We start from the raw sequence: 11,946 nt of genomic DNA, 5'->3' as shown, positions 1-11,946 counted from the left end.
TCCAAAACGGCTCAATTAGAAAAGGAGAATGTTGTATATTTGCATTTCTGCGTGAATGTGTGCATTGCCTAAATGTTTGTGTACATTTTTATATGTGTGTGTGTGTGTGTGTGTGTGTGTGTGTGTGTGTGTGTGTGTGTTGGAGAGAGAGAGAGAGAATGGATGGTTGTTTTTTTATCATAGAGTACTACTCAGCAGTCAGTGCTCCCAAGGTCATGCTCGGTGCTGGAATGACAGCTATTTCCTCCTTCACTCCGGAGAAATGTCTGCTACTTTCCAAAAAAAAAAAAAGCCACTCTACTACTGATCAGACTGACCAGATTAACTTATTTTTTTTGGCAAATGCACATCATGCTTATTTGATTAAACATGCCATCTCTGAATCACGCTAACTTGCATCGTGTTTTTGATCAAATTAAAGCTCAGAACTGTCCGCAGGCCGAAATATGGTAAAGTGCAGAGCCTACGGGCGAATCTGCTACTTATGATCCCATGGGTTACAATGGCGGTTGTGTTAAAGTATTTTCTGCTGCTGATATATTCCAATTTCTCAGCTGTATGCACCATTGATTTTGTATTGATGTGTAAGTGAAATGGCCTCAAGGCAAATCCTTCTATGGGGAGCCAGTGTTGTTCCAGCTCTTATAAGGTATTGTGAGCAGGATTTGAGTTTCACCTTGTTGGTCTGGAGCTGCTTCATCCGATCAGGTTTCATGCATTCATCTAAAGAAAGATAAGAAGGCGATACAGAAAGGGTGCGATGGATTGGGCTAAATTAGGGGCTGTCTTTGCTTCCTGCTGCTTGTAAGAGTGCTATGAACTGATGCTAACCATCCTTTAATTTGGTTTTCCACAAATACTAAGTTGTCAAGACTGCAAAATGACACAAGACAGGCACATGATTTAAGACATTTAGTTCACAACAATGATACAAAAAAGGCGCTTAGAATAAGTATTTTTCAGATACATCTATAAATTGTTAATCTTAGAATCGAGCATGCACATATCTGCAACTAAACATAGAACAATATGTAACTACCACATCGAACCACAACTACAGAGTGGCTGCAATTATTAATGTTGGTTCCTTAGCCTAATCCTATATACCATGGTTACAGTAACAAGTCTCCATGTACACTCTCTAACGCTCTGCTCTACTGCTGCCTGATACATGCAGAAGGAAGTATGTGTATGCTGGGAAAACATTTTAAATGAGCAGTGAGGTATTCTAAAAGTATTCTCCTCACATAATCAAAAATACTGATGTTTTAAAGTATAACAGTGACTGAATACAGATACTTCATTTCTATTGTCTAAATACAGATTTTGAATACTCCTGTTATAGCCAAACCCTGAACACACACAGCATACTGGAGCATGAAGCAGATATGCATGTAAGCACTGTGTGCATTACTTAACCATGCATGCACACTGGCTCACTGAGCAACCAGAGAAAACCACCAAGCCTAAAACAACCCCCCTATTGCAAGAGAGAGACATTTGGACTCTTTTGCATGCTTTTTCTTCATAACCTACTTCTTTGTATCTGTATTGTTCATACAGATATACGTAAACCCAGAAGTGCACATGAAAGAATAAGAAAAATATACCGTGACTATTAACTGGCCAAATGCCGATGGAGTGACATCATGTCCATGCAACAACAATGATTCGTATCAGCTGTAGAAACATGTTGCTATTTTAAAACACTGATGCTAAATGTCAGGCCTCTCAGAAAGCAGTGTGTCTCGCCAGACTATTTTGCAGTAATTCTTAACAGTCATACAAGATGAAATCATTTAATTGCAGCATGTGTCATGTCGTGTTGCATTTGAGAAGGGTTTTGGAGGTTTATATAAAACTAAATGCACTCTCGCTCTGTCTGTGGAGAACTAGTAATGAACTAGTAATATACTGTAGATGAAGATGGAAGCAGGAAATAGACAACAGTTCATGATTAAAACGACTGGAAAGCACTACAAATCTGAGATGAATGATACATGCTGGTAGTGAGTTGAATTCCAGCAGGGACTTTTCCTTTCATCTGTTTCACTCACAGGCCACTTAAAGGGGACCTATCATGCAAAATGCACCTTTGTACGTCTTTTATACATGAATATGTGTCCCCGGTGTGTTAGGGAACTCACCAAGTGTCAGAAAACATACATGTAAGCCTCTCTCTTTTCCTCCATACCCAAAATCTCTAAAAACGGGTCTGGAACGGATCTAATACTGATCCAGATTTAAAAATAGTCTGATGTCAGTGACGAGTAGCTCCGCCTATATGGCCAACTCTACACCTATCAGGGGAATGAGAGGTTGCCGTGGCATGGTAACAGCATGGTAACAGCATGGTAACAGCATGGGAACAGCATGGTAACAGCATGGTAACATGACGCTCTTAACTCGGCCCCCTCCTTTGCAGGGGGGCGTGCACGGTAACATGACGCTCTTAACTCGGCCCCCTCCTTTGCAGGGGGGCGTGGTCAGCTGCAGCGCATGCAAAGACAGGGTGGAGGAGAGGAAAATAGAGCGAAATGAGGCATGGCTAAAATGCATGATCTGTTTGGTATTTTGAAAAAGAAAACGTATAAATATTCCTTATATAGGTACGGCCCTACAATATATTATTCAAATATAGCATGATAGGTCTCCTTTAAAGGTGGGGTAGGTAAGTTTGAGAAACCGGCTTGAGATACACTTTTTGTTATATTCCATGGAATGCTCTTAACATCCCGATAGCAATGAATATATTAAGTGCTTTGACAACAAATCCATAAAAAAATGTCATCTGTGGAAGCCGTGGCGCTGTAAAAAGCACGACCAATCATTTTAGCCGGCCCGGCTAAAATAACTGGATGGCCTACCTGCCTGTCAGCCTTCCATCTGTGCACAAACTTATCTCGTGCCCTCATTGGTCATGTGCGCGTTCGTGTGTGTTGGAGGAGGGGCTCTGTTAGGAAGTAACAGATTTCTTCCGGCTGTGTATTTTCAAATTCTAGCGCACTCGAGCTGGTTTCTCCAAAATTACCTACCCCACCTTTAATGATAGCTGATGAGGGAAGAGTGTTAGTCATTTCTCCTGCCAGGGTTTTCCAAACTAATTTGCAGGATAGGAGTTGCCTTCTTTCCACAAGTTTAATTATCAGGGATTTTTGGCATTCAAAATAATGTAGAATACTGATTTCAAAAAGACTGGTTTAATAAGATGGGAGCCTATGCAACTGGGAAGTTTCAAACTGAGGGAATTGTATATTCATATAGCAAACAAAGTTTTAGGTGAATATTCTGAGTGAAAAGATGGAGATGGCTGTTCATATGAGATGTCAGCCTGCACGTCTCTGATGGAGAGCAGGCAGGATGAGTGATGCGCTCAGCCAGCATCAGCAATAACTCTGAGCTTATTTCATCTATATGGTTGTAGAGGCCTGTCAAAACGTTGCATGTCAAGGAAACCCAATTATATAAACTGCCTTGAATTGTCCTCTGTCTACCTGTCTTTAACATGTCTACATTCTCAGTCAATGATCTGAAATTAACCCTTCAATTACTTGGAAAAAGACTCTAACCGAAAGAGTAAAGCAGACTTCAGTGGGAGGAAAAATAATGAATGCATTTCCGATCGACTATTGCTCTTTTTTTAGGCGAACCGCCCACTATTCGAGTCATCGGGAGTATCTGCCTTGCTGAATGCCACTTATCCTCCTGTTACTGCTGCCAGGGCAGTCAGGGTAATGGTTTCATCTGCAGAGATGATCTAATAAAGAACTGTAGAGAAGTTGAAGGGGTTCACTCATACTCAGTTATTGACAGATTTCAGTCCGATTTAAAGTCTTGGCTGTCTCTCATGACACAGATCTTACTTTCTCATATTACTGTACCCCAATATCGACTGACTGAGTAACATTTTGATGTCTTTTGAGCTGTGTAATACCACATTTTGTTGGATGTTAGTGAATTAACACTCAATATTATCCAACATAAGCTACATAGGAGAAACAATTGAAAACAAAATAGAGCTTCAGGCTGCATGCTCAGTTATTTCTGTTCAAGGCTGAACATTTTCTCCCCAAGTAGGTGGCTCCGATGAGTCACTCTCAATGGCCCTCAGGCGCGAGCACTTACATTCCCTATGAATAATATAAGTACTTAATTAAAACAATGTGAACAGGATGAAATACAAAAGGATATTCCTAATTATCATAGTGTTTTTTTCTCGAGGGCATAACACTATTTTTGTACTATTTTCTACCAGCGTACAAACAGTACCCACAGGCACCATCTCACCAATTACTGTTTGTTTCATTGAATGTTTAGTAATCATTCAATCGTAACAATGGAAATGTATAAAAGTAATAATGACAGAAACAGTTGCTCCTCCATGCTTACTTTCAAGGTTGTCATAGCAACTGCATCTGTCTGGAGCAGAAACATTATGGGATACAGATAAAACAAGACATCATCTGTGCCCTGGGGCCACAGCATTTCTTCCATTTTAGATTGTACACCTTTTAAGTGCTGTAAGATATGACTGAGCACATTAATATAAGCCTGGAGGTCTATTAGGAAACTGTCTTTCCTTCCAATTCAAGACTTTTAATTTCTCAAAGGGAAATTGCAGTCATTTTATCACACTAGAATAAATGAAGCTGACAATGAAGACATATATTCTGTCTATTGTTCCAAATTTATTTTTTGTTGACTCCTGATTTTGCCTATCTGACCTTCTCCTTTTTTTACTTGTGTGCAGGCATCAGGCCACCCATAATGAACGGACCCATGCACCCCCGCCCCCTGGTGGCGCTGCTGGACGGGCGAGACTGCACGGTGGAGATGCCCATCCTGAAAGACGTAGCAACCGTGGCCTTCTGTGACGCTCAGTCCACACAGGAGATCCACGAAAAGGTAACAATGAGACCATGTACACACACACACACACACACACACACACACACACACACACACACACACACACACACACACACACACACACACACACACACACACACACACACACACACACACTATAAGTAAGGATGTATCTAGGAATGAACTGTATGGATTTTTCTCGCTGAATCAGGTAACTGATAATGACTTGCTTCTCGTAGCCAATACCGATTAAATAACTGATTATTTAAGTATATTACCTGTAGCTTTGGCACACCTGAGGGTAAGAAAGGCTAAGATGTAGTGAGCAAAACATAAAGGTGAAATTGTTCTGACTATTCATGTTCATTTATTTTTTAAAAGAAGTACAACAAAAAGCTTGCTGTACTGAAAATTGCAATCCTGTTGAATTCCTCTGAAACTGTAAAAAACCTCCACATCGGCAAACCATTAACCACTAGGGCTGACTTTTGAAGCCGGGTAAGAAAGATGCAGTTTGTCATGGCCTGAAGTTCGAGTATAACGATATATTTCAATCATGTGTAGTTTTCTATTAGGAATGCATCAAATATATATCAATATATCCAACATTAATACATCTCCCATGCTTCTCTTTTGGAACATTTTGGGACATGTTTGATTTAGAAGTCTGCACTGATCAGAGTTGTGTTTGCTCTATCAATATGATATCAGAGGTAATTTGATTTAACGCTTGAAAACATCCCGTCAGATATCTTTGATACCACAGATGTTACGTAAGTATGTACGTTGTATATTTCAACATTTACTTCAAAAATAAGTTATGTTTCATCTGTTACAATTACAATTCATGATGTGGTTACATCACCAAGTCTTAAAAACGGTTCCTGTCAGATATATCAGATGCAAATGCACCTCATTTGTGTTATTTAAATGATTTGATTACAAGCAGAGTTGTGCGTAAATATCTTGCAATAAAACATGAATGCTCCTGTTTTTGCCAGTCTATTGGACATAACGTGAACCGTGTGTATTGCAATTTCATTAAAAAAATAAAGTAAAATGGATTAAATGAAGGAAAATCAAAAAGGACAGCAGAATCAAAATGTAGGTCAGGCTGGGATCTTGTCGTTGTGGATGGTAAATGGGTTTGTGTGTCTGGCAGCGCTGCGTCTTGTTCTGGGTGTCTGCCAGGCACACGCTCAGTAACCCACGGCGATGCAGAAACAGATGGCTTTCCCTCGTCCACCAACTATCTCTCCTACTCTCTCTTTATCTGGCTCTCGAGCAGGCTGCCACCTCATTGTATAATTAAAAGGGTTTATTTATTGTAATTGAACCGCATGTCATTTTCATCCTCACACACGAGGATGAGAGCTGCCAACGTTAGAAAAAAGATTGGAAGATTAACTGGGAACCAATTCAAAGGTGAATAAGATACGTTATACACAGCCATGTACTGTATGTGTGCGCTTTGCACTTGAAAATTTAACAGGTCTTCCAGTCTTTTTATCTTAATATTTAAAAAAATTCAAAGTAATTGTCATATTTTTTGTATATTTCCTTTACTGTGTTCATTTACATTTTTTGTTAACTTTATTTTTTAATATTCTTTTTTTAAGTTTTAAAATAGTCTCATATTTGCTCTTATTTTACAACGTAGTATTACTTAACATTGTAGACCAAAGCAAACCCCTTGTATATGTAAGCCTACCTGACAATACACTTGATTTGGATTTGGATATATCCCCATTTTATTCATATTTTTTAACAAATTCTTATAGAAAACGTCCCATTATAGCAATACATCATCATTTGGTCAGTAAACTTGATTCAGATTTTATTATATTCCTATTCTTTAAGATAATAAATCAGTTTTTAAATAATAATATTTTTCAATTAAAACAATGAGCCGTAGTCCTGATGAGAACACCATGTGAGAAAGATTCTTGCTGATTTCAGGCGCTTCGTTCGATGCAGAGACACCTTATCTCCATTCCTGTGGTTAAGAAAGCTTAGTTTCCATGGTAATATTCAGGAAAAGCGGTCCTTCCATGCGGGCAGGGATATTAAAAAACAGGATGTGAGAACGATATAAAAAGCATATCCTGGACATTTTTTTACCTCAACCGAGAAGCTGAGTTTGCGGAAAATGTGTGACTGTGAACTAGGTGAACTCTGGTTGCTGAAAATCACTCAAGCCTTTTCTGTGGAGAAACGCTTGACGTGCTCACACCTACACAAACACATGCTAATGACATTAACATTTGGTCTGTATGTACTGTTACTGTACTTAAAGAACTCTTCTATTCATTTGCAACCAGACACACTTTTACACATGGCTAAGTAAGGCTGCATAGATTTTGACACGTCAACCATCACATGCCAAACATGTCACACACACGCACTTGTTGCTAGTGATTTATCATTTAAACGACTCAAGCTGTTTTTGTGTTCAGGTGCTGAATGAAGCTGTAGGAGCTCTGATGTACCACACCATCACTCTGATGAGGGAAGACCTGGAAAAGTTTAAAGGTCTTCGCATCATCGTCCGCATCGGCAGCGGCTACGACAACATTGACATCAAATCTGCCGGAGAGCTGGGTAAGAACACACACACACACACACACACACACACACACACACACACACACACACACACACACACACACACACACACAAAATGTATTGTGTGTAAACAATTTCAGAGGGCGGCAGCTATGTTTTGTTTTCCCCTGCAATACCAGGTATTCTCAGGGAGCTCAAACCATAATGTTTGTTTGCTAACATAGTTCATGTAAATGGCTTGTTTAGACATAAGACAACATTTAACTCCAGAGATTATGATAGCTCCTTTTCACATTACGCTGTCAGCCTTTTATTTGTTCCAGAGCCAAGCTTAGGGCTAGATAACTGGCACACCTAAATGAAAAAGAGCCATTGTTGATGTTATGAATACATACAAATAGTCTTGATCGCATTCATATGCTGTTTTAATATGCATAAACAACAAGCTATAAAAATCAGACAGTTTTGTTGTCAGTACTGTGTTGTGTTTACTGTATACTATTTTTACTCATAAGCAGTGTACTTTACTGCTGCCAGCCAATAAGGATTGCAACAAGGCAGTACATTTAGTATTTCAAAGTGAAGTGAGCAAGGCTTTTTAATAAAGCTGTCCTGCAGCGGCAGAGCTTTCCTAGCGTCTCCTATCTCCTTCCACCACGACGCTGTGCAATTTGAAAGTTGCCAGTAGCGTTTGAAGAGAAAACTGCTGACACAAAATCTTACGCCTGCACTTCTCCGCCAAACTAGCTTTAACCAAACTTCATCAAATGGCCAAAAAAGCTATTACTAATCCTTATCTGCTTTCTGCTCCAACAGGCATAGCTGTGTGTAACATGCCGGCGGCGTCGGTGGAGGAGACGGCGGACTCCACGCTGTGTCACATCCTCACCCTGTACCGACGCACCACCTGGCTGCACCAGGTCTGTGAGCTTTGGTGGATCATTAAAGGGAACAAAATGAATTGCATGTCATTGAACTAACTCTAAATGTGGAGGCTACCGGTGTATATTTAGTTATAACAATTCTAGTTTCGTCAATTGATATTAACCGTCTGACAAATCAGCAAAATTGAAACGTTTCATTTTCTTGAGCATGTAGCTGTCTTTGAAAGACGTTTATCTAAGATGTAGAAGGTATAGTAAAATGATTTGTTCCTCAAATCAGTTATAGTTAGGGTTGCAAAATTCCGGGAATTTTCAAAGATGGAAACTTTCCATGGGAATTAACGGGAATAAACGGGAATTTATGGGAATGGGAATAAACTGGGAATTTTCAAAATTGAAGGTTGGCTCTTCATAGGGAACTTGAATATAGTTGGGGAAAGTATATTTTAGCATAATCTTGACTAAAACAAACAGATGCCATTCAAGTACACTTGAATATCCATGCCATAGCTGCTTACTGCATGGCTATTGAGACCACACAAAGGTTCGCAACAGGCTCACAAATGTGAGAGTGGAAAAACTGGTTGGCATTCGGGCAAACCTAAGGCTCTTTGAGCGTGACACAGAGCCATCCTCAACAAGGCTGGACAGTGACACTGAAGAGGAAGACTCAGAGTGTGATGTTGATGAGGCCCAGGAAGAGCCCGTTGACTGAAAGGGTTTAGCCAAAATGCAGAGGATTGTTTGAAAGAAGATGTGCATGTTTAATGGGACTGTTTGGAGGGAGAAGGGCTCTTTTCATTTCACATTTTGAATGGGACTTTGTGGGGATTTTTGGATGGGGGGTGCATTTTTGAATAATGACTGGGGTTGGGCGGGATGAGTAATATTTAACTCAACATTCCTGTTTTCGTTCTTTAATGAAACAAATAATTGTTAAATAAAATAATTCAAATTGTTCTGTTCTACTTAAAAAAATTAAAAATAAAATCTGTTGAAATGTCAATTTTGTTTTCAACCATGGAAACTTTCTGGAAATGTACCGGAAACTTTCCGCCCCTTTGCAACCCTAGTTATAATTATGTGGACTTCATAATCATGATCACAATATCTGAAAGGATTCAGACTGTCGGTGATTAAATGCAGCCGCTAAGAAATATACATCTGGATTGTGTTTTTGTTGTCTGAGGGATGTTAGCGTATAATAATGAGTTGTTCTTCATGGCAGGCGCTGCGGGAGGGCACGCGGGTTCAGAGCGTGGAGCAGATCCGAGAAGTGGCGTCAGGAGCGGCGAGGATCAGAGGAGAGACGCTGGGACTTATAGGGCTCGGTGAGCAACGACACACACGATGTAATGCCTCTGCAGTGAGACCTGCTGAGCATACTGCTGTAAAACATACTGCTGTAAAAACAGCCCTGGAAGTCTAGACAGAGCAGCAGCTCTGTAAGGCTGAATGAAAATGCAGCAGTGCTACTTGCAATGAGAACATCTTGATGCATAGCCGGTATAATGTTTACCATGTTTAGCCTCTTAGCTGAGAATGTGAGCGTGCTCATGTTTACTAATTAACGTCAATGGTTTAAAGTGACTGGAAAATCTTTTCCAAGTTATTTACACTTGTCACAGGTTATTAATAAATGCAGCTTGAGAGACATGAATGTTTTTACTAAACTTCATGTTGCATCCATTTTATAGTTTCAGTTTTGAACAGTGTGTTAGCCTGATGTTTCTATGCTGCTAGCGCCGCTAAAAGCTTTTATTTTTGTTCATTTTGTCTGATAGAGTGTGGTCAGACTTTTTAATCAAGGCATTTTTTTCCCTCTCTTTTCCATTTTCATTTTTGTCCTTAGCTCAGCTAAATTGGCTTCCTAAGGAGTTAATGCCAATAAAATATAAGCGGATTACCCAGAGGCAGAATGCAAATCTCTCCGAGTACAGTCTGAACGCTTTTTTCAGGAAACTAAGCAGACATGTGTAGCCAGAGAATTATGAAAATATACAAGGAAAACTTCAAAGAACATAATATCAAACCCCTTATTTTTTAAATTATTTGTATTTAATTTGTCTAAATGCTGCTTCGTGTGATTTCAGGTCGGGTTGGCCAAGCCGTTGCCCTGCGAGCCAAGGCCTTTGGCTTCAATGTGATTTTCTATGACCCTTATTTAGCTGATGGTGTAGAAAGATCCCTGGGACTACAAAGGGTCACCACACTACAGGTAGCACACACAACAACAAACACACACACAAACATCAGGTATGATTTTATTTCAGAGAAATCAGGAACTTTCAAATGTTTCCAGCATTTTCCAGTGTGTTATATTCATATACAGTGGGGCAAAAAAGTATTTAGTCAGCCACCAATTGTGCAAGTTATCCCACTTTAAAAGATGAGAGAGGCCTGTAATTTTCATCCTAGGTATAACTCAACTATGAGAGACAAAATGAGAAAAATCACATTGTCTGATTTTTAAAGAATTTATTTGCAAATTATGGTGGATAATAAGTATTTGGTCAATAACAAAAGTTCATCTCAATACTTTGTTATATACCCTTTGTTGGCAATGACAGAGGTCAAACGTTTTCTGTAAGTCTTCACAAGGTTTTCACACACTGTTGCTGGTATTTTGGCCCATTCCTCCATGCAGATCTCCTCTAGAGCAGTGATGTTTTTGTTGGGAGTTTTGGTCAGTGTGAGGTTTGAGGTGATACCGGTTCTGGTTTCTTCGACAGTTTCCTGTGGTCTTTATTTTTAATTCTGGACGTAGGTCCGACCCTTTCTGGACTTAGAACGTTATACCATTGTCGAACCACACTTCGTTAGTTGACCACCATCGTTTAATATCTTTTACCCTTCTGTATGTTCGGGTGACTATTGAGGAGGGAGCTAGACCCCGAGGTGCGTTCTAGAGTGGGGCACCCCAGTTTTTACTAAGTGTTCTTGCCACTACCTCGTTTTTAGGGTCTTTGGTGTGCCCCCCTGGATCAGGTTAACTGGACGTCTCTCGACCCTTGGTTCGATTGTTTCCGATGGTAAGTCAATTGTGTGATGCGGCGGTTCCCTGAGTTTAGGACGGTCGACGGTCTGCACAGGGGGGACGAATTCGGTCATGTACAGGTCCGGGGCAGACTTTCAACGATCTCTCGTAAATCTACTAGTACTTCTCCTAACCCTCTTACAGTATTCAAAGTCTACTTTGGTTTTTATCTTTGAAAAACCCATTTTTTTGAGTTGATCTGCACAAACCTCCTCTTTCTTAAGACTCAAACGTAGGTTTCTTGTGGTATGACGACCACCTTTGTACCCCACCTTTGTAGTACGAAACCCCGCCAAAAAGACGTTTCCCTGGTCCCTTACTGACTAGGCACATTTCCTTTCTTACTTAACCCGGTACATAGGCACTCTTAAAACTCACTGTTGGTTGAGGTAAGGTAGTCGTGTCCCGTAACTTCTACTTTGCACCGACCCAGAAAGTCGTACTGTTAACTAGGGTGTTGTGTGAACGGGGCCCGTTGCTTCCTCACCGAAGCATTCTTCGTAAAGTTCCAGGACCTCACCGGATCGGTCGAGGTCTAGAGGTTGGGGTATCTTTTTAGAAACCTCCGTCATCTTTCAGACACAACGGGTC

General features: G+C 40.2%; 1 protein-coding gene across 3 annotated transcripts in view; it reads left to right on the top strand.

The window, feature by feature from the left end:
* Window positions 1-11,946, top strand: part of ctbp1 (C-terminal binding protein 1) — a 23,548-nt gene that overhangs the window by 6,809 nt on the left and 4,793 nt on the right. For all 3 annotated transcript variants that reach the window (XM_010775715.1, XM_010775716.1, XM_010775717.1), the window contains exons 2-6: window positions 4,751-4,905; window positions 7,326-7,470; window positions 8,251-8,354; window positions 9,547-9,649; window positions 10,412-10,536. In XM_010775715.1, the coding sequence (XP_010774017.1) occupies window positions 4,751-4,905; window positions 7,326-7,470; window positions 8,251-8,354; window positions 9,547-9,649; window positions 10,412-10,536 (632 nt within the window). The remainder of the gene's footprint in view (window positions 1-4,750; window positions 4,906-7,325; window positions 7,471-8,250; window positions 8,355-9,546; window positions 9,650-10,411; window positions 10,537-11,946) is intronic.

This window comes from Notothenia coriiceps, unplaced genomic scaffold (assembly GCF_000735185.1).
Source record: "Notothenia coriiceps isolate Sejong01 unplaced genomic scaffold, NC01 NC01_scaffold00015979, whole genome shotgun sequence".
In the NCBI taxonomy this organism is placed as follows: Eukaryota; Metazoa; Chordata; class Actinopteri; order Perciformes; family Nototheniidae; genus Notothenia; species Notothenia coriiceps.
Note: the sequence above shows the minus strand (reverse complement) of the source record. Positions and strands in the feature narration are given on the sequence as shown.